The sequence below is a fragment of the Oryctolagus cuniculus genome, chromosome 9 (assembly GCF_051225735.1).
Source record: "Oryctolagus cuniculus isolate XC-2025 breed Fujian yellow rabbit chromosome 9, ASM5122573v1, whole genome shotgun sequence".
Lineage (NCBI taxonomy): Eukaryota > Metazoa > Chordata > Mammalia > Lagomorpha > Leporidae > Oryctolagus > Oryctolagus cuniculus.
The window spans coordinates 84,990,268-85,011,918 of record NC_142875.1 but is presented as its reverse complement, the minus strand read 5'-3'; the positions used below and the strand labels follow the sequence as shown (position 1 = coordinate 85,011,918).

General features: G+C 48.0%; 1 protein-coding gene across 7 annotated transcripts in view; it reads left to right on the top strand.

The window, feature by feature from the left end:
• MTUS2 (microtubule associated scaffold protein 2) overlaps positions 1–21,651 on the top strand; it is a 663,520-nt gene that overhangs the window by 599,847 nt on the left and 42,022 nt on the right. The window contains exons 10-11 of one of the 7 annotated variants that reach the window (XM_089304271.1): positions 13,874–14,043; positions 16,093–16,984. The exons of the other annotated variants lie outside the window; for them this stretch is intronic. Of the exons in view, the coding sequence (XP_089160397.1) occupies positions 13,874–14,043; positions 16,093–16,116 (194 nt within the window). The 3' untranslated portion in view covers positions 16,117–16,984. Of the gene's footprint in view, positions 1–13,873; positions 14,044–16,092; positions 16,985–21,651 lie in introns of those variants that run through there. 7 annotated transcript variants of the gene reach the window in all.

Below are 21,651 nucleotides of genomic sequence, written 5' to 3'. Positions count from 1 at the left end.
TTTCTATCTACCATTGTTTTTTTTTTTTTAAAGATTTATTTATTGAAAGAGTTACACAGAGAGAGGAGAGGCAGAGAGAGAGAGAGAGAGAGGTCTTCCATCCACTGGTTCACTCCCCAGATGGCCACAACGGCCAGAGCTGTGCAGATTAAAGCCAGGAGCCAGGAGCTTCTTCAAGTCTCCCGCAGGTGCAGGGGCCCAAGGACTTGGGCCATCTTCTACTGCTTTCCCAGGCCACAGCAAAGAGCTTCTACCATTGTTTTAACACTAGTCACCCTCAGAGAGATTCTCGTCCTCAAATCACCTCCAGGGATGATGGCTCCTGTCTTGTCTGTGGAGTTGTCCCTAGTTGGGTCTGTACTTGGAAGAGCCTTCCCCAAGCTATGATGGCTGTGGGGGTGAAAGGACATTCAGATCCCTGGGAAACCAGCATCCAGCACCACAATCCAGGCAAGGATTTAAAATCACATTTAAAAGTGCTCCAGAAGGGGCCGGTGCTGTGGCATAGTGGGTAAAGCTGCTGCCTTCAGTGCTAGCATCCCATATGGGTGCCGGTTCGAGTCCTGGCTGCTCCACTTTTTTTTTTTAAAGATTTTTTATTTATTTATTTATTTGAGAGGTAGAGTTACAGTGAGAGGGAGAGACAGAAAGAAAGGTCTTCCTTCCATTGGTTCACTCCCCAAATGGCCGCTACGGCCGGTGCACTGCGCCAATCTGAAGCCAGGAGCCAGGTGGTTCTTCCCAGTTTCCCACGCGGGTGCAGGTGCCCAAGCACTTGGGCCATCCTCCACTGCCTTCCCAGGCCACAGCAGAGAGCTGGAAGAGGAGCAACCGGGACTAGAACCCGGTGCCCATATGGGATGCTGGCGCCGCAGGCAGAAGATTAGACAAGTGAGCCACTTTGCCAGCCCCTGCTCCACTTCTGATCCAGCTCTCTGCTCTGGCCTGGGAAAGCAATAGAAGATGGCCCAAGTCCTTGGGCCCCTGCACCCATGTAGGAAACCCAGAAGAAGCTCTGGCTCCTGGCTCCTGATCGGCACAGCTCCAGCCATGGCATTCATCTGGAGAGTGAACCAGCAGGTGGATGACTTCTCTCTCTCTCTCTCTCTCTCTCTCTCCCTCTCTCTGTAACTCTGCCTTTCAAATAAATCTTTTTAAAAAATTGCTCCAGAAAAATGTAATTTTGCAAGTTTGACCCTTGCAGTTTGGATGATCCACCATGCCCCAGATACTGATTAACTGAAAGGTCCCCCTTACAGCTGTAAGCGCTGACACAGAGCCGTTGGATGTGCTTCCTAAAGCAGATTAGTTCCTTGTGAGACACTGTCCCTGAGGTGCTGTTTGATGCCTTCAGGTAGATCTTTCAGGTCCTCTCTCTAGCAAAGCTGCTATCGCAGTATCCTCATTATCACCTTATTTGAAAACTTGAGGCTTCTAAAGCAGGATGAATTAGCTTAACCCCACCAGACAGAAACCCGCAGGCAATGCAGCAGGGAGGTACCAGTGGTGCCCCTATCTGGGTCAGACCCGCTGCCAGCCCGACTGGCTCCTGGGGAAACGTGCATCCCGACTGGAGGCAGATTGGCTAAGCCCCATGCAGCTGCCACCACAGCCTCTCCCTGCTGCTCACAGCTTTGACTGTGCATGTGTGGTGAAGGTTTCTCGTTATGGCGCTCTCAGCCTCCCCAGCTGCTCTCCTCTAGTTCACCTGCCACTGCCCCTAGGCCTAGTGCTGGGGGACGGAACTGCCCTACGCCCCTGTCCTCGGCCTTATGTCCTGCATCTCTGGAGTTCCTTGCAGCCTCTGCTCGGGCCATTCCTGCCCAAGCCAGGCTCCCAGGCGTTTAATTTTCCTCCCTACCTTCCTCCCAATTTCAGATGGACTTAGCCTTTTTTATTTTTTATTTTTTATTAATTAATTTAATGCTAAAAATGAAATGTTTTGGAGGAGAAATCACCAGAGCATTATTTTTTTTACCAAAGTTTCCCAGGCATTGTACAGAAATCTAAGGTTAAATCAGCATCTGGATTAAAGTTGGCTGAAATGCAGCAAAACCAAGCCATAAATATTTGCTGTAATATAAAGGAAATACTAATAATTTTGGGAGATTTGACATAAAAGTAGGATAGAAATCTAAATTTGTGTTGGTAAGGGCTGAATTCTTAGTTATTACATTAAGGTACTTACTGTCTAGCATGAATTTTTTCTGTCTATTCTCATTCCTAACTAGCAATTCACACTTACATGTATATCAGTGGAAGTGTATTCTGAGATGGTTTTACCCTTCATGGTTGCACATAAAATTTGTCTTCCAAGTTTAAAAAAAATTTTTTTTTATTTGAGGGGCAGATAGAGACAGGGTACTCCCATTGGTTCATTCACTTCCCAGATACAGTGGCTAGGGCTGGGCCTGGCAGAAAACAAGAGTCAAGCATGTAATTCAGGTCTCCCACATGCTATCCAGGACTCCCATGTGCAATCCTGGTCTCCCACATGTCATCCAGGTCTCCCACGTGTCATCCAGGTCTCCCATGTGTAATCCAGGTCTCTCATGTGTCATCCAGGTCTCCCACATGTCATCCAGGTCTCCCACGTGCAATCCTGGTCTCCCATGTGTCATCCTGGTCTCCCATGTGTAATCCAGGTCTCTCATGTGTCATCTAGGTCTCCCACGTGTCATCCAGGTCTCCCACGTGTAAACCAGGTCTCCCCCATGTAACCCAGGTCTCCCATGTACCATCCAAGTCTTCTACATGTCATCCAAGTCTCCCACATGTCATCCAGGCCTCCCACATGTAATCCAGGTCTTTCAATGACATGAGCCATCACTGCTGCCTCCCAGGCTCTGCATTAGCAGGAAGCGGGGGTCAGGAGCTGGAAGCTGGTATGGAACCTAGCCATTCCAACATGCACTCTAGGCCAGTGCCTGCTCCTATCTTTTGGTCATGTTATTACTGGCCCTTAGATTCCACAAGGCTTAGTACTTCCTCAACCCTGCCCCCATGGGATGTTTTTCTTTGTTCAAACTGTTCAAAAAGTGTTAATATTTTCATTTCGCTTATTTTTAAAAATGAGTTAATGTTTTATTTATTTGAACGGCAGAGAGACAGAGACTGAAAAAGAGAGATCTGCTTTCTGCTGGGTCACTTCCCAAATGCTTGCAACAGCTGGCACTGGGCCAGGCCAAAGCCAGGAGCCAGGAGCTCCATCCGGGTCTCCCGTGTGGGCACCAGGAGCCAAAGTACCTGAGCCAGATCTGCTGCCTTCCAGGGTGCACATGAACAGGAAGCTAGAGTCAGAGGCAGAGGCAGGACTCAAACCCAGGTATTCCAATCTGGCGTGCAGGTGTCCCAAGCGGCATCGTAACTGCTACACCGTATGCCTGCCCCTCCTCCCCACCCCATATCTTCATTTTATAGGGTAGGAAATTGAGGTTCAGAATTTCAAGTGATTTCCTAAGCATTCAGCTGGTGGGGACAGAGCTGAGTCTTAAGTTCTTCCCATATATATATAGGGTGTGGGTTTACCATGGCTTCACTACCCATACCACCAAGAGTTTGCTTTCCCAGTTTTAATTTGGTAAACTGAAAAATCAGATAAAATAGCTGTATTCTCCCAATTCTATTTGATTTCCTTACAAAACTATTATCGATGCCAGTATGAACCTGTCCAAACACAGGTCAGAGTGTAATTATATTATGGTACAGTGTGATGTTACTCAATCTTAGACTATACCCATTGTGATTGGGTTCAGGTCAATTCCAAAACCAGAGTAACTTGTTCATTTCTCTCTTAGACAGAGTCTTGAGGTGAATATTAAGGGGTGGGTGTGGCCCTGCACCACAGTTCTCGGGGACCCAGGCACTGTCCTACCACCCCAAGACAGACCCTCCTCCAAGGTGGCAGCTAGTGCAGCAGTCATCATATCTACATTCCAGGTAGCAGAGTAGAGGGAAGAATGAGCAGAGAAGCAGAGAGAACAGGTAAGCTCCCTTTGGGGGAGAGTTTCAGGAACTGTGTGGACCTCACTTTACATCTCCCTGAACAGAACTGTCACAAGACAAACTTAGCCACAAGGGGCACTGAGAAAGGTGCTTTTATGTTATTACTATTACGGCGTCCTCGCCCTGATATGATGTTATGACTGTGGCAGAAGGAGAGAAAGTACACAAACAGCCAGCGGCTTAGGGCCCCCAAGGCATCAACAGTAAGAGTGGGTTAACACTTCTATCCCATGAGGTGAGTGACAGCCAAGGATCTAGCAGGGGATTTGGGAGAACAGCATGGGGGCTCGGTAAGGGTTAATTCCCTTACATTTTTTTTTTTTTGACAGATAGAGCCAGACAGTGAGAGAGAGAGAGACAGAGAGAAAGGTCTTCCTTCCGTTGGTTCACTCCCCAAATGGCCACCATGGCCAGCGCTGCGCTGATCCAAAGCAAGGAGCCAGGTGCTTCTTCCTGGTCTCCCTTGTGGGTGCAGGTGCCCAAGCACTTGGGCCATCCTCCACTGCCTTCCCAGGCCACAGCAGAGAGCTGGACTGGAAGAGGAGCAACTGGGACTAGAACTCGGCGCCCACATGGGATGCTGGCGCTGCAGGCGGAGGATTAACCAAGTGAGCCACGGTGCCAGCCCCTCCCTTACATTTAAGATTAGATTCTGCTGACTTCCTTCCATTCCTGGCTTCACAAGAAGCTGCCAAGTGCAGACAGCAAGATCACAAAAATAATGTACATTTTCTGATTTGCAAAAAAACAAAAGCATTTCTAAGTAAACCAATTAAAAGACAGACTAGAAAAAAACATAAACAAGGAAGACTCAGGGGCTGGTGTTATAGCATATGGGGTTAAGCTGCTGCCTGTGGTGTAGGCATCCATTATGGGCACCCCTTTGAGTCCTGGCTGCTCCAGTTCCGATCCAGCTCACTGCTTGGGCCCCTGCCACCGACGTGGCAGACCTGGATGGAGTTCCAGGCTCCTGGCTTCAGCCTGGCCCAGTCCTGACCATTGTGGCCATTTGGGGAGTGAACTATCTCTTAAAAAAAGGAAGACTCAGCTATATGCTGCCTAAAAGAAACCCACTTCAAATAGAAAGACAAGTCAAATGGATGTTCTATGCTAACACCTGTCAAAAGAAAACAGAGGGTCTGTCCTCATTATCAGACAAAGTGGACCTCAAGGACGGGAGTTTGGCTCAGTGGCAAACGCACTGCTTGGGACCCCCACCTCCCATACCAGAGTGCCTGCCCAGAGTCCCAGTTCCTCCACTTCTGGTCCAGCTCCCTGCTGATGGGTACACTGAGAGGCAGCAGATGATGCCTCGAGTACATGGGTCCCTGCCCTGGGCTGCGTTCCAGGTTCCTGGCTTTAGCCTGGCCCATCTCTGGCTGTTGTGGGCATTTGGAGAATGAATCAGTAGAAGGAAGGTCTCTCTCCATCTTTCTCACTGTCTCTCTGCCTTTTGAATAAAATGAAAATCTTTAAAACTTTAAAAATAATACTTCTTAAAAAAGAATTATTTATTTTGAAAGAGTTGCAGAGAGAGGTGGAAAGAAACAGTGAGCGAGATCTTCCATCTGCTGGTTCACTACCCAGATGTCTGCAATAGCCAGGGCTGAGCCAGCTTCACCCGGGTCTCCTACATGGGTGGCAGGGACCCAAGCACTTGGACCATCTTCAGCTGCTTTTTCCCCAGGCCATTAGCATGGAGCTGGATCTGAAGTAGAGAAGCTGGAACACAAATAGGCACCCATGTGGGATGCCGGTGTCACAAGCAGTAGTTTTACTCACCATGCCACAATACTGGCCCCCAATAAAACATTTGTTTAATAAGTAGACTTTGAGGGGCTGGTGCTGTAGCACAGCAGGTTAACGCCCTGGCTCCCTGTCTCTCCTCTCTCTGTGTAACTCTGACTTTTGAATAAATACAATAAATCTTAAAAAAAGATTCGAAAGACAGAGTTACAGAGAGAGAGTAGAGACAGAGAGAGGTCTTCCATCCATTGTGTTCACTCCCCAGATGGCCAAAACGGCTGGAGCTGCACCGATCCAAAGCCAGGAGCCAGGAGCTTCCTCTGGGTCTCCCACGTGGGTGCAGGGCCCAAGGACATGGGCCATCTTCTACTGCTTTCCCAGGCCATAGCAGAGAGCTGGATTGGAAGAGGAGCAGCCGGAACTAGCACCGGCACCCATATGGGATGCCGGCACTTCAGGCCAGGCCTTTAACCTGCTGTGCCACAGTGCCGACCCCATAAATAAATCTTTAAAAAAAACATAGACTTTGACCAAGGAATATTGCTAGAGATGAAGGTGGCACTGCAGTATGAGAAAGGGGGCCAATTTACTGAAGAGATTTAACAGTAGCAAACATCTATGTGCTTAACAATAGAGCTCCAATACATGGGAGGCAAAAGCTGACCCAACAAATCCTTAGTTGTGGTTGAAAACTCCAGCATTCCTCCCAGTAGCTGTAGAACAAGAAGGGAGAAAATTAGTGGGATGCAGAACCAAACAACCTACACCAACCTGACCCAACTCACATTTACAGAGCAACCGTCCAAAAGCAACAGAATCCCACTGTTTTCAAATGCACGTGGAAGAGTCAGCAAAACAGATCATATTCTGGGCCACAAAACAAACCTCCACAAATCTAAAGGACTTAAATCACACAAAGTATTTTTGGACTATAATAGAACTAGTCTCTAAACCTGTTACCATGAAGAGTTAAGAAAACTGCATATTTGGAAATTGAACATACTTCTCAATAGTGCATGGATCAGAGAGGAAATCCCAAGATAAATTATAAAATAGAAGTTGACTGAAAATTAAAAACAAAATCTGAAAGATTCAAAATCTTCTCTCATCAGCAGAGTTGAACCTTTTTGTGCAGCTTGCCCAGGAAGGGGCAGGTTAAGCTGCTGCTTGCGATACCAGCATCCCATATTAGAGCACTGGTTTCAGTCCCAGTTGCTCTGCTTCTGATCCAGCTCCCTGCTAATGAGCCTGGAAAACAACTGAAGATTGTTCAAGTGCTTGTGCTCCTGCCACCAATCCATCAAAAACCTACCAAGCACTGTCACAGTAATCTGTTAGTAAGGTGGGGAGTATTATCTGAAAAAAGCCTTGAATCAAGTCTACTGTCAAAAATATTTTTGTGGCAATGTATCTTTGTGTATACTGATTTTCTTGCAAAATAGATCGCCCAGGCAAAATACCATCCAGGAATCACCTGCCTCTCTTATAGACAAATGATATCAGTTCTGGTCTGAGAAAAAATTCACCCCAGTGATGTCAGCTGCCATGATTACATTGTACTCCAGTAAATGTAATTTGCTAAAGTCATTTTAGCTTCTGTCCCAAACAGGTGCTTACCCATGCATGGTAATAGCAAAACTGCAAACTCCCTTACATGTACCAGAGACTGGATTTGGTTGCCATGGAAAATACATTCTCAGCTACAATTCTGCAGAAATGCTACACCTTCTTTGAGACAATGATTTATCCCACTTGGCAGCAACACATTTTCTGATATTTATAAAATCCTGTTATGCCTAGATGCCCAGCTCACTCTAGTGATTTTTGGTGGACATATTTGCTTTGTGGTCCTCTAGAAATATTTACTCTTTTACAAATACAGATGGTTTTGCTCTCTGACGTATGTTAATATTTTTACATCTGTGGGTCTAATCTCTAACAAACCTGAAGGGGCTGGCGAGAACAGCTCTGCTATCAGTCACCCTGGGGATGAGCAGCGTCTCAAAATGCGAAGCCTGCTGCCTCTATGGATTCGGGACTTCATAAATCTAATATTAAATAGTGCTATACAGTTTACGGAGCCCTTCCCCATACAGTATGTTCTTTGATCCTGACAACGACCATGGGAGAAACGTAGATAATGCCACCACCATTTTAGCAGTAAATACATCATGGCTAGAGAGATTGAAAGCAAACCTGGAATCACAGAGCTGGCTCCTTATCTCTTCCCACCGTGACCAGGCTAGGCTGGCTGCCTTCATGTTCTAACTCCTGAGGGTGTCTGGGAGCAGATATTAAATAGCAAGGAAAAGCCGTGACAGGTTACAGATTTAACCTGAAAATTGCCAAAGAGCATTCTGTGGAAGATGGGCTTCAAGTAACAGTCACATACCAATTATGCAGATCCTCGCCCCTCATGGGGGAATTTCTCATCTCAGATCTCCTCTTAGTGTTTTATCTTGAGGTCCTGACCCAGGGCTGAGCACAAATAATGTGGGTCACTCATTGCTTCCTCTTATAAATTTGGTGGAAACCAGGAAATCCACCCTTGTTCTGTGCCAGGAGGCAGAGAGGGAGATGACAAGGCCCCTGGCCTCAAGGAGGACCTGTGTCTGGGAGAGAGAGCTACAGAAGCAGGCACCATAGGCCCTCTGTACCCACAGACTCAACTAGCTGTAGATGACAAATTTTTTAAATTTATGACTGCACTGAACATGTACAGAATTCTGCTTTGTCATTATCCCCTAAACAATATACTATAGCCACTGTTTACATAGCGCATGGGTTGCTTTTAGTATTGTAAACAATCTAAAGATGATTTAAAGTCTATGGGAGGATGTGTATTGCTTATGTGCAAATACTACATTGCTTAATTTTTTATTCTTATTTGCTAATTTGAGAGAGAAATAAACAGGGAGAGAGCCCAACTGCTAGTTCACTCCCCAAATGCCTGCAGGAGCCTGGAACTCAATTTGGGTCTCCCAGGTGGGTGTCAGGGACCCAACAACTTGAAGCATCATCTAACTCCTGGCTTCAGCTTGGCCTGACCATACTTTTGGGAGCATTTGGTGAATTGGAATATCTCTGTCTGCCTTTCAAATAAAATGAAAATAGATTATTTTTTTTAAATCACTGATAGTACCAGGAGGGTATTCAGACATTCAAGACTACTCCCAACATTTGCTTGATCCAGCAGATTTAAACAAAACAATAAATTGCAGTATATGTGGATGCAAGATTCAGGTCACTCTTTTTGATTAAAAAAAAAAAAGTGGCACAGCAGCCAGATATCAGCTCTTCAGGAGCTGAATTGTGTTGAAGAAGATGACAACTAGATGAATTCTCTATTGCAGGTAACTATGCAGACCCACTAGGGTTCAGAAATGGAACTCATCCAGATCTCAGGGCCCTTTGTCCCTTAACACAGAAGTTTCTCTCTCTCTCTCTCTCTCTCTCTCTCTTAAGATTTATTTATTTGAAAGGCAGAGTAACAGAGACAGAGGGAAAGAGATTCCATCTGCTGGCTCACTTCCCAAATGCCCTCAACGGCAGAGGATAGACCAGGTGGAAGCCAGGAGCCTGGAACTCCATCTGGGTCTCCCATGCAGGTGGCAGGGTCTCGAGTACTCAGGCTGTTTTCTGCTGCTTTACCAGGCACATGAGCAGGGAGCTGGCCTGCAGCAGTGTGGACTTGGACATGGGATCTGTGTCACCAGTGGTGGCTTAGCCACTGTGGCACAACACTAGCCTGCAGTTTTCTTTTGAAAAATCTACCAATGAAAAATGTGGTCGGAGTTTAGCCAGTCAGATCACTGGCTCCGGGCAAGATGCCAACCAGAGGGCTCAAGGCAAGTAAGTGCCTGTGTTTCTCTTGGGGCAGTCACTGTGGTCTTGCCTTTCAGATTCTTCTTCATTCTCACACCAAGCATGGCTGTGACTCTCAAGCAGACGCCTTGTAAGTGAGTTTTCGAGAGCCTGATATAGAAAGCCAACTGACCAACTTAACTCGCACTGAGGAACCCGTGTTCTTATGGGCGAAAGTAATCAGAAAGCCACAGCCGTAAGTGAGACCGCTCAGGGCTGTGAGGGCTGTGGTGCTGTTGTGGACAGTGACTGTATTCACTTCCAATCCAGGTTTTTGCCTGCCTCTGAGAGACTGGTGTTGTGTGCAAATGGCAACAGGATTTAATTAGCAGTGAAGGGATAAACATGCATTCACGTTCCCACACTGAGAAATAGCCAACGTGAGTGGGCCACAGGGTTGCCCATGAATGAGAAAGAGAAAAACGGAAAAAGTACCTGTTAGCGAGAGCCGGCGAGGTCCGTCTGAGCCTGGTCGGTGGTGGTAACAGAGCTCCATCTCACCTTCTGCCTTTCTCTAAGGAAGTGGGTGGTGCCCTAGTTGGATACACACGCAGGGTGGGGTCTGAGCATGCACCCTGGTCCTGGGATGACAAGTGCATCCTGGGAAAGTGGGCGTATCCAACCAAATTAAAGAGCTAGGGTTACCTGTTGAAAATAAGAGTGGGAATAAGAGAAGGAGAAGATATACAGTTTGGCATACGTTCCCTAGGACTTACCCCTAAGGGTAAAGCTAAAAACTTGCCATGGGACTCCAAATCCCATTAAGTTGGCAGGTACCAATGCCATCTTACTAAAGTGATCATTTTAAGTGCATAACTGATCATAAAGATAGGAATAAATGTCAAAGGGATCACATAAATATGATCAAGTGTCTGTTAATAATAATTGATAGAATTAAAAAGGAGAATAATCCAACATGGGAAGCAGGCCACACAGCAGACTCCTAGAAAGACAAACGCCCTGAAGAGCACTCTGGCCTCAGAATCAGCCTTTTAGGCAGTCGGATCTGGCTAAAAAGCCCATGAGAGCATTTCAGGCATGGAAAGCCAAGACACTGTGGCAAAAAATGGCCTACATGAAATATCTCTGTGAGTGAGATCCTGGTGGAAAGAAGGGACCATCAAAGAAGGAGGTACCTTTCTCTGAAGGGAGGAGAGAATTTCCACTTTGATTATGGCCCTGTCTAAATAATGTCATAGTTCATGGACCCAAGCCGTGGCAGTTCATGACAAGAGTCTTAGGTGATCACTGAAATCATAAATAAGAGAGTGAATTGTTAAATCAACAACAGGAGTCACTGTGCACTTGCTCCCCATGTAGGACCTCTGTCCTTAAAGAGTTGTACTGTGAGAATTAATGGTAAAACTAGTCTTCAAACAGTACTTTATACTTTTGTGCCTGTGTGGGTGCAAACTGTTGGAATCTCCATTTAGTACAGAGTTGTATATTAAGATAATTAAAAATGAATCTTAATGAGGAACGGGATGGGAGAGGGAGCAGGAGTGGGATAGGAGGGGGGTGGGAGGTTGGGTATGGGGGAAGGAACCATTGTAATCCAAAAGCTGTACGTATGAAATTCATATTTATTAAATAAAAGTTTTCTAAAAAAAAAAAAAAAAGAGAGCGAGCTAGGGTTACATCCTGGGACTATAGGAGTTCCAGGGTTCCAGCTCCCTAAACTTTTAACTAAGGGCCTAGTTAACACCACATCTCACTGGGGTGTCCCTGGGCGGCCATCTGTATAACCCTTTCTCTTCCAGGACCTCTGTTCTTAGCCACTAATTCTCCCATGGGGCAGATTAAAGCCAATTACATTCACCTGGAAGCTTTTACCAAGTCTCCGTACCTCACCTTGCACTTCCAGCTCCCAGAGCCTCAGCGGCCCCGGACCTAATGCCTCACGTTCACAGCTGTGAAACAGATACAGTGTAGGAGGCAGCTGTTTCCAGACCCTGGGCAGTAGACGCTATGAGCCTGTGGTCCTTGAGAAAAGAGAAACACCCTGAGTCCCGTGTAAGCCCCCATGCTCTGCCTGGGGCCACTGCCCAGACCTGTGGCTGCCATCTTGCTGATCTGCAGAGGCCCATACAGAGACTCAGGGCCACTGAATTGACTCGAAATTGTGGTGCAGCCCTGGGAGCTGATGGGGGTGCCCAGGGTGGTGCTGTGCTGGGAGTGGCAGGAGTTCTAACCCAGCTAATGTGGGGAGATGCCACCCACCACCTTCAGAAGTCAGTCTATGCCTTAGAAAGGCAAGTCCATGGGGCTGCCTTGTGGCCTAGTGGGTTAAGCGCCGCTTGTGTCGCCAGCATCCCATATGAGCACTTCTTCCAAAAGCAGCTGCTCCACTTCCAGTGCAGCTCCCTGCTAATGTACCTGGGAAAGCAGTGTAAGATGGCTCAAGTGCTTGGGCCCCTACATCCACGTGGGAGACCCGGAGGAAACTCCTGGCTTTGACCTGGCCATTGCAGCCATTTGGGGAATGGACCAGCAGGTGGAAGAGCTCTCTCTCTGTCTCTCCCTTTCTCTCAGTAACTCTGCTTGCCTTTCAAGTAAATAAATAAATAAATAAAAGCCAGTCTTTGAGGGTACCATACTGACAATGAGAATCTGAAACCAAAGAAAAACTGAACTAGATCCCCCCAACAAAGAAAAAAGTGACAGAGTGGAAGGAGCCAGTCATTAAGTTCCAGCCTCCAGAACAAAACATTAAGGGAAGGCAATGAGATACAAACTCCCTATAATGTATCATCCATGATGCTGAGCATGCATTAAAAACAAAACAGATGTGGCAAGAATCAGGACCTGTAGTCAAGGAATAAAACAGCCAGTAGAAATGGGTATTGAAATGACGCAGATATTGGAATCAGAGAAATTTTAAAAAGCTATTAATGTGTTCTAGCACTTCTGGAACATAATGAGTAGAGGGAGGCAGAAAATAAGAACTATTAGTAAAAAAGGAACTGAATGAAAGTGTTACCACCAAAAAAAAAAAAAAAAAAGAACTTCTGAAATTAGAAGTTCACTGGACATAGCAGACTGAAGATGCAGGGGGAAAAATCTGTAGATGGAAGACAGATCAACAGATAGGATCCAAGGGGAAGAGAGAGAAAAGCGATTTTAAAAAGCAGACAGAATCCCAGTGATCTGTCTATCTATGCAGCCTAACCGACGTGCAATTGAATTGTCAGAAGCAGAAAGGAGAGTTTGCAGAGGAACAATCTTTGAGGAAATAAGGGGCGTCTTGAACTTGATTTTCCTAAGAGCAGGCTGCAGACCTAAGAAGCTTTGTGAACCTGAGACCGGATAAAGACAAAGACAGCCATACCTGAGCACGTCAGTCGGAGTGCTGAACGGGAAAGATGAGGAAGTCGTCAGGGAAACTGCGGCAGCCACCACAGCCTCCAAGGGGACCGGGATGTGGCAGCTTCACCTCGCCAGAAATGAATGGAGGCCACTGTGAATGACATTTATATGAAGTGTCTAAAAGGAAACAAAAAATCTACCTACCCAGAAGTCAACATCTATGGAAAATATCCTCCAAAAATACTGGAAACTTCAAAGCTACTGTGGTTGTGAGGGGGAAAAAGAAACAAAAATTGGCAACTTGGATGCAGAGGAAAGAATTTACTAAAAATGACTGTGTCATTGTACACCCTCCCCAACAATACTAGAGTGCCCCTTCTTCCACATCTTTGTCAACATTCTCTGGTGGTTTGGTTGTGGTTTTATCCATTCTAATAGAGGTGAAAAGAGTATCTTGTGGTTTGAATTTACATTTCCCTAATCGCTAATGATGCCAAGTGCCTTAAATGCAATAATTGTGCATTATCTTTTGTGAGCTGTCTGTGCCCTTTTTTTAACTGAATTGCTTCTTGTCTTTTTACTGAATGGCACCTGCTCCCTCCACTTGGGCACACAAGCTCTCTCAAGCTTGCCCCAAGTCCCACCTGACCCACCTACTCCCTTGTGTTTGTGATCCATCTTCTCAATCCCAGAACTGAGAAAGGACTCAGAATGGCCTAGGTCCACAGGCATGAAATGGATAAATAGAAAGAAAAATCTATAACTACGCTATAAAGTGTTTTAAGAGTGCTGTTCTTAAGATACTTCTGAGTGCCTGTTTTGCATAAAATATTCTAGGTGTTTTATTCAGAGATGAGGGGGATTATAATCCATAGTCCCAAGAAATGTCTAATCAGGCCAGAAAATGTACATGACTGTAGCACAACGTGCAGTGAGTGTTCTCTCCCCACAGTATTTATTTGCCCCAGATGCTGTTCGAGACCTCATTTCTTCACACTGCGTGATCTCTCCACGGATCTCATCGACCCCTATGGCTCTGACTGTCACCTGCGGATGCTTCTTTCTAAGGCCATGACTCGAGCCCTAGTCTCTCTGTTGAGCCCGCCTCTCGGTGGGCCACAGGTAGGACAGCTCTTGGTGGTCAAAGCAGTTTTCTGTCCATCCACCACTGAGCCCCTGCCTCAGAACAAAGCAGACCTCTGCCCGCCTTCCTCAGTGCTTAGCTTGGGTCAAGTTCAAGATCAACTTCTATAACAAAGAGACCCCTAGACACAGTGGGATAGAGAGAGGGATGCTCTCTTCTCAGCTCATAGTCCTAAGACAAGCAGCCCCGGGGGTGTGGGGGACACACACTGCTCCAAGGACATTGGGGTCTGGGCTCCTGTGTCCCAAGCCTGTGTCCCTTCTGTGTGGTTGAAGCTGATACACACAGACAGCATGGTTCAGACTGGTGGGGAAGAAAGGGGAAGCAAAGAGCCCGACGTGGTCCTGTAGGAATATGATCTAGAAGTTGCACCTTTCACTTCTTCAAATCCCTTTGGCCCAGAATTGCACAGCCACGTGATGCTGCACGGGAGGTTGGAAAACTGGCTCTCTAGTAGGGAAGCCATGTCCATGAAAACTCCAAAAGGATGAGTCGTAAAGCAAAGAAAGGGAGATGGGGAATAACCCCCAGGCTCAGGCACAGCCTCTCAGGGTCAGCCGTCAGCACACCGCAAAGCAGTCGCTGGCATGGAGGTCTGGCTCCATCGTCAGCTCCACCTCCCCCCTCTTCTTGCTCTGAGTCCAGTAAGCTACCAGGTCCAGTTGAGCATAATTTGGAAGTGAGTCCTGGTTCTGTTTTCTCCTCATTCCCATAATGGCTTACTCCTCTGTCTTAGTCTGCCTTCTGTTGCAATAACAGAATGCCTAACACTGGGTAATTGATAGAGAATGGAGGTTTACCTGGGCACGTGGTGCTGGAGGCTGGGATATCCGAGAGCATGGTGCTGACATCCCAGTGAGCTCCTGGTGAGGGCCTTGTGCTGCTTCAATTCAGGGGCGAAGCAGGGGTTTGGGAAAGAGAGAAAAGGGGGCCAAGCTCCCACCATCAAACCCATTCCCAAGAGAAAAACATTAATCCACTCACAAGTTGTCTGCTCTTGTAGTTCTCACGCCTCCCGCTAGGCCCCGCCTCCTAACACGGACAGAGCCTCAAACCACAGCACCCTCCTGTTGCGCAAACCTTCCCTCTGGCCCCCCAGCCTCCATTCTTGCCCCAAGTCCATCCTCCCCATGCTACCCTTGGCACATGCATATTTGAAATGAACATCTGACTTCACTTCCATGATTTTTTAAAAAATATATATTTATTTGAGAGGCAGAATTACAGACCGAGAGAGGGAGAGACAGGAAGAGGAATGGGTCTTCCATCCACTGGTTCATTTTCCAGATGGCCACAACAACCAGGGCTGGGCCAGGCCGAAGCCAGAAGCCAGGAGCTTCTTCTGGGTCTCCCTTGTGGGTCCAGGGTCGCTTGCAGTAGGGCTGTCTTCCACTGCTTTCCCAGGCGCATTAACAGGGAGCTGGATCAGAAGTGGAGCAGCCAGGAGTCTGAACCCATGTAAGGTTCAGGCGCCGCAGGCGGAGGCTTAACCTACTACACCACAGCCCCGGCCTCCACTTCCATGATTAAAAGCCACTAGATGCTTGCCTCTGGCAGGAACGGTGGTTGTCAATAGCTAGAGGGCTGGGCACTGCCTTCCCTTTCACAGTGCTTGGGTTTTTTCCCTCATGCAAACAAGCAAACCCTCAGTTCAGTGGCTTTCCAACATTCATGGGACAAATAGCATTCCACTCCTTAGCCTGGCAGACTGGGACTGCTGTCTGCTCTCCCAGGTGTAACTCCTGCGACTCCCCTAACCACATCCCCCAGGGAAGTCCTGCCAACTTCCATAGCCTCTCCCTGGGCCGTCCTCACCTCTCCTTCTACCCCCTCTCTTCCCTCCACCCTGCACCGCCCCTTCCCACTGCAGCCAGGGCCCCTCCATGGGGAGGGGCTGTGTTTAATCATCAGGGTCCGTTTCTCAAATGTGCAAAAGATTGTGTATTTGAGGAGCCTGAGAGCACATGGGTAAAATTATTTGGGGAGAAGGCGCATGCAAGAAAAACTGTTGAAATATTTCTTTGCAGGCAATAAATAACACAGCAGACTAAATGCAAATGGCATTTGACACGTTTCCGTGAATTGCTGTTGCCTGCCCTTACTCATGAAAAGTGCTCCTGGCTCTCTTGGCCTGTGATTGTTACCAGATGCTTGCAGACCACAACACGTATATCATCCGTAAAGCAAGGGGAGAAAACAGAAGCGTCTCCTCAGGCCTCGTAAATTCATCCTTGGGACAGACTCGCGCAATAAAAGAGATTAACAAGAGAAAAACAAGGCAATGTATTAACGCACGCAGTGCACATCATGCTGCAGAAAATTAACTCAAAGCAGTGCTTGCAGACGTCTTGATGCGAACACTGCATTTTAGCAAGATGAAGGGAAGCAGTCCCGGGCTGCCACAGGTGGGAAAAGAACTCCTGCGGTAACATTTGCTCACAGTTCCCATTCCTCCCGCACAGTGCACCATCTGTCTCTGCACTGTCTGTCTCTGCGCTGATGGAGGTGTTGGGGGAGAAGGTCATCCTGTCTTTGGGAAAGGATGGAGAAGGGTTGGAGTGACCTCTTGTCTTCAGATCTCCGTCCTGCTTTAGACGAACAGAGGGAAGGCACAGAGCTGCCCTGGGTTGTGATTGTCTTTGGCTCTGCAGTTTCATATTTTGCAGGGAACTATCTTGGCTTCTTTTGTAATCTAAGCCATGATTTGTTGGCTATCTATGAAATATCAGGGAGCGGGGCCCGCACTGTGGTGTAGCGGTAAAGCCGCCGTCTGCAGTGCCGGCATCCTATATGTGTGCTGGTTCAAGTCCCAGCTGCTCCACTTCTGATCCAGCTCTCTGCTGTGGCCTGGGAAAGCAGTGGAGGAGGGTCCAAGCCCCTGGGCCTGTGCACCCGTGTAGGAGACCTGGGGGAAGCTCCTGGCTCCTGGCTTCCGATCGGCATAGCTCCAGCCCTTGCGGCCAACTGGGGAGTGAACCAGCAAATGGAAGACCTCTCTCTCTCTCTCTGTCTCTTCTTCTCTCTCTTTTTAACTCTAACTTTCAAATAAAATAAATAAATCTTTAAAAAAAAAGAAATATCAAGGAGCATAAGCACATGGTTTTTAGTTCTCACACTGACCCTGCGTGTTCAGTCCGAGGACCCCTATTTTGCAGATGAGACTATTGAAGCTCAGAGAAACAAACAGTTGACTTGGCCAGGCCAGACTTCTATAGCAGAGAGTTGAATCTGAGTGGAAGGTTGTCCCGCTCCCAGACCACTACTGCTTTTCCACAACCACTCTACCTCTCCTGTCTACAAGAGGTATGCTTTTTTTTCTAAAGATTTATTTTATTTATTTTCATGGTAGAGTTACAGAGAGAGAGAGAGAGAGAGAGAGCGCACTCATCCATCAGCTGATTCACTCCCCATATGGCTTCAGTGGCTAGGGCCAGGAGCTAAGAACTCCTTCTGGGTCTCCCATGTGGGTGGCAGGGGCTCAAGGACTTGGGCTGCTTTCTAGGTGCGTTAGTAGTGAGCTGGATAGGAAATAGAGTAGTCAGGACTTGAACCATCACTCCAATATGATATGCCAGCATCGCAGGCAGTGACTTAACCTGCTGTACCACAACACAGGCCCCCATAAATGTGCTTCTGTTTTGTTTCTAGTTCTGTTTCTCCACTCACAGGAACTGGTTCCCAGCATCCTGGCTGGGCACACCGGTCCCTGTCTTCCTCCAAAAGACACTAAAGCCCTAAAACCCAGACACCAGCAATGCAGAGTTGTTTCTCAGCTCCTCCTCACACATCCAGCCTTGCACGTGCAAGTCCAAGTGTCCTTTTCTTCCATCAGAGAGCCAGTGCAAAGCCTCCATCCCGGCACTTCCATCTGCTTTTCTCCCTTCTCCACCCCCAAACCCTGTTGCCTCCTCTTGAATTGTTCCCAGCAGTGATGCCTTCAAAGAGCACTTTGTCCGTTTAGGAGCTGTGTCCTCTGTTCTCAGATGACGTGGTGTCCAGAAGAATGTGGGCAGGGAGGTGACCCCTGGGCCAGAAAGAGAACTCTGGGGCCCAGGAGAGGCGACTAGTGTGGGGCTTCCATCTTTACCATTATTTTGCTTTCGATGAGTGAGCACCAGGGAGATGCTGATTTTTTTCTTAATACAAACTATTCACAGATTCATTCACGTACTTAATATAATTCTTTTTTTTTTTTTTTTGACAGGCAGAGTGGACAGTGAGAGAGAGAGACAGAGAGAAAGGTCTTCCTTTGCCGGTGGTTCACCCTCCAATGGCTGCCGCGGCTGGCGCGCTGCGGCTGATGCACCGCGCTGATCCGATGGCAGGAGCCAGGTACTTATCCTGGTCTCCCATGGGGTGCAGGGCCCAAGTACTTGGGCCATCCTCCACTGCACTCCCGGGCCACAGCAGAGAGCTGGCCTGGAAGAGGGGCAACCGGGACAGAATCCAGCGCCCCGACCGGGACTAGAACCTGGTGTGCCAGCGCCACTAGGCGGAGGATTAGCCTATTGAGCCGAGGCGCCGGCCAACTTAATATAATTCTGTCGTCTGAAATAAATTCAGTCTGAGAAAACAATGGCAATAGCAATTTTGCTTCTGCAGGATTATTCTCTTGTTTAGTGAGTTTTAAACCAGACTGCTTCTTGGGGGAGTGCATTTTACTTATGTTTGAGAGAGAGAAAGAGAGAAGAGAGCTCCCATCCGCAAGTTCACTCCCTGAATGCCTCCAATGGCTGGGGCTGGGCGCCAGGAACTTAAACCAAGTCTCCCACATGGGTGCAGGGGCCCAACCACTTGAGCCATTACCACTGCCTCCCAGGGTCTGCGTTACAGGAAGCTGGAGCCAGGAGCCAGTGTCAGGAGCTGAACTCCCCAGGCAGTTGGATGTGGGACATGGGCATCTCAACCAGCATCTTAACTACTGCATCAAATTTGTATCCCAGAAAAGCATTTGAAATTATTTTCTTTTCCATGAAAAAGCGCTGGACCTCAGGAAGCAACCCCACTCTACACATAAACGCACAGAAATGCACCACGCATACGCCAAGTGCACATCAGAAGTGTGTTCAGCAGAGAGCAGCTGGCATGACAAAGCATCCTCTTCCGTCGCACTCTCTGCTGCTGTGGGTGGTGGCAGGGGATGGCCATTTGCCCAGGTTTGCATGGAGTTGCATGTAGACCCCTGAGTTCAACAGCTGATCAAGCAGGGCGCAGGCAGCAGGCAGAAACCACACCAGTTAATCTAACAGTAAGAATTTAATACGAGGTGAGGAGCCCTTATCCAAAATGCTTGGAACCAGATGGGCGTTTTCAGATTTTGGAATTTCTGCATGTACATAACAATATGTATGTACAAAATATACTGGGGATTGGATTCATCTGTGAACATGATACAAATTATACACTTATGTTTCACAGAGCCTACGGGTAATTCTAGACAATCTTTGCTTGCATTTTGACTGTCACCTGTCACGTGAGGTCAGGGAACTTTCCACTTGCATCATGGTGGTACCCAAAATGTTTCAGATTTTTGGATTAGCAATGTTAGCTGCTTGTATAAAGAATTGTTAACTAGGGGCCTAGGCCGTGGTGTAGTGGGTAAAGCCACCACCGGCAGTGCATCCCATATGGGCGCTGGTTCAAGTCCCTGCTGCTCCTTTGCCAGCTTTCTGCTATGGCCTGGGAAAGCAGTAAAAGATGGCCCAAGCCCATGGGCCCCTGGACCCACGTGGGAGACCCAGAGGAGACTTCTGGCTCCTGGCTTCAGATCAGCACAGCTCCAGCCATTGCAGTCATTTGGGGAGTGAACCAGTGGATGGAGGACCTCTCTCTCTCTCTCTCTCTCTCTCTCTCTCTCTCTCTCTCTCTTTCTTTCTCTCTCCCTGCCTTCCTCTCTCTGTGTGTAACTCTGACTTTCAAATGAATAAATAAATATTTTTAAAAAATTGTTAACTGGACAGTAAAAAGATAAAAAGTGAATTCTCTGGTATCATGAAGATGACAAGTGCAGGAAGCAGCTGGAGTCCTCAGAAGTTTTTGGAATTATGAGAACTTAAGAAGCATGGGAGGAACCGGCACTGTGGCGCAGTAGGTTAGTCCTCCACCATATGGGTGCCGGTTCTAAACCCAGTGGCTCCTCTTCCAATCTAGCTCTCTGCTATGGCCTGGGAAGGCGGTGGAGGATGACCCAAGTGCTTGGGCTCTGCACCCACGTGGGAGACCTGGAGTAAGTTCCTGGCTCCTGGCTTTGGATCGACCCAGCTCCGACCATTGCAGTCATTTGGGGAGTGAACCAGTGGATGGAAGACCTTTTTCTCTGTCTCTCCTTCTCACTGTCTTTAACTCAGCCTCTGAATTAAATAAATCAAAATTTTTAAAAAGCATGGAAATGGATCTTAGATAAGGGACCACTGGTTTGCTTTTGCTCATGCTGCTGAGCTTGAATGAGGGACTCCTGTGGCTGAAATCCACACCCAAAGAAAGAGAAATAGCATATGCAAAGGTCCTGAGGCAGAAATGCACTTAGTACCATGGTCCTTTTCTTTTAGTATCAGAATCACCTGGTGGAAGGAGGCTTAAGAAAATACAGATTGCTAGTTCCCAACCCAGAGTTTCTGGTTCAGTAGGAGGGAGTGAGGTCCAAGATTCTGCATCTCAACCAGTTTTCAGAGGCTACTACTAATGCTGTGGGTCTGGGGATCCTGTTTTGGAAAAAGATAGACTTAAAGGTGTTCAAGAAATGGCCAAGAGGCAAGAGTAACAGGAACGGAGGGAACCCAGGGACAGTGAGGGATGTCAGGAGGTCCAGGGCTCAGCTGGTGCAGGACGAAAGCCACCTGATGCCTTGGCCTTGACCCTGAGTGAGGCGAGGGCTTCAGGGATTCCCTGTGGCTGCTGGGGTGAGACTCCAGGGTGCAGGGGCCAGGGCTGAAGCAGCAGAACAGCCCGGGGCTGTCCCCATGATCAGGCAGACACACGGCCATGACTGCAGCCAGGGTGGTGGCGGTGAGGAGGGGAGACGTGGTCACACGCCACACATGGCGAGAGCTGACGTCGCTTAGCTGTTGTGATTTGAAAGGCAAATGCAAGTCACAGAACTGAAGGCAGGAGCAGGAGACTTGTGAATGTTTTGTGGGGAGCTGAGCTACAAAGAGGAAGAAGAATGGAGGGCAGCACAGGAAGAAAGGGTGCGTTGTGTGGTTTGGTTTGGGAAAGTTAGGAGAGACCCAACCATTCTTAGGGACTGCGTGCATAGAACCAGCGAATGACACCCCAATGAGAAGCTGCGAGTGAGGCTCAGGGTAAGGCAAGAAGGTGCAGCAACCCGACTGAGGCCAGCAACCATGTGCCCATGCTGACACCCAGGCCCTGGGGCGTGTTCCCTCCCGTGGGAAGGGGGCTGTGCAGGCGCAATCCAGTGGAGGCTCATGACGGGGGCAGGGCGGGGGGAGATTACCCTTTGGGGCCAGGGGAATCCCAGGGGCCCTTCTTAGCGGGAGGCTGTCATAGGCTCACAGACAAGGAGCTGGAAGCAGAGATCAGAGCAGTCGGCAAATGCTGCACCGCCATCCTTGACGACAGAGGAA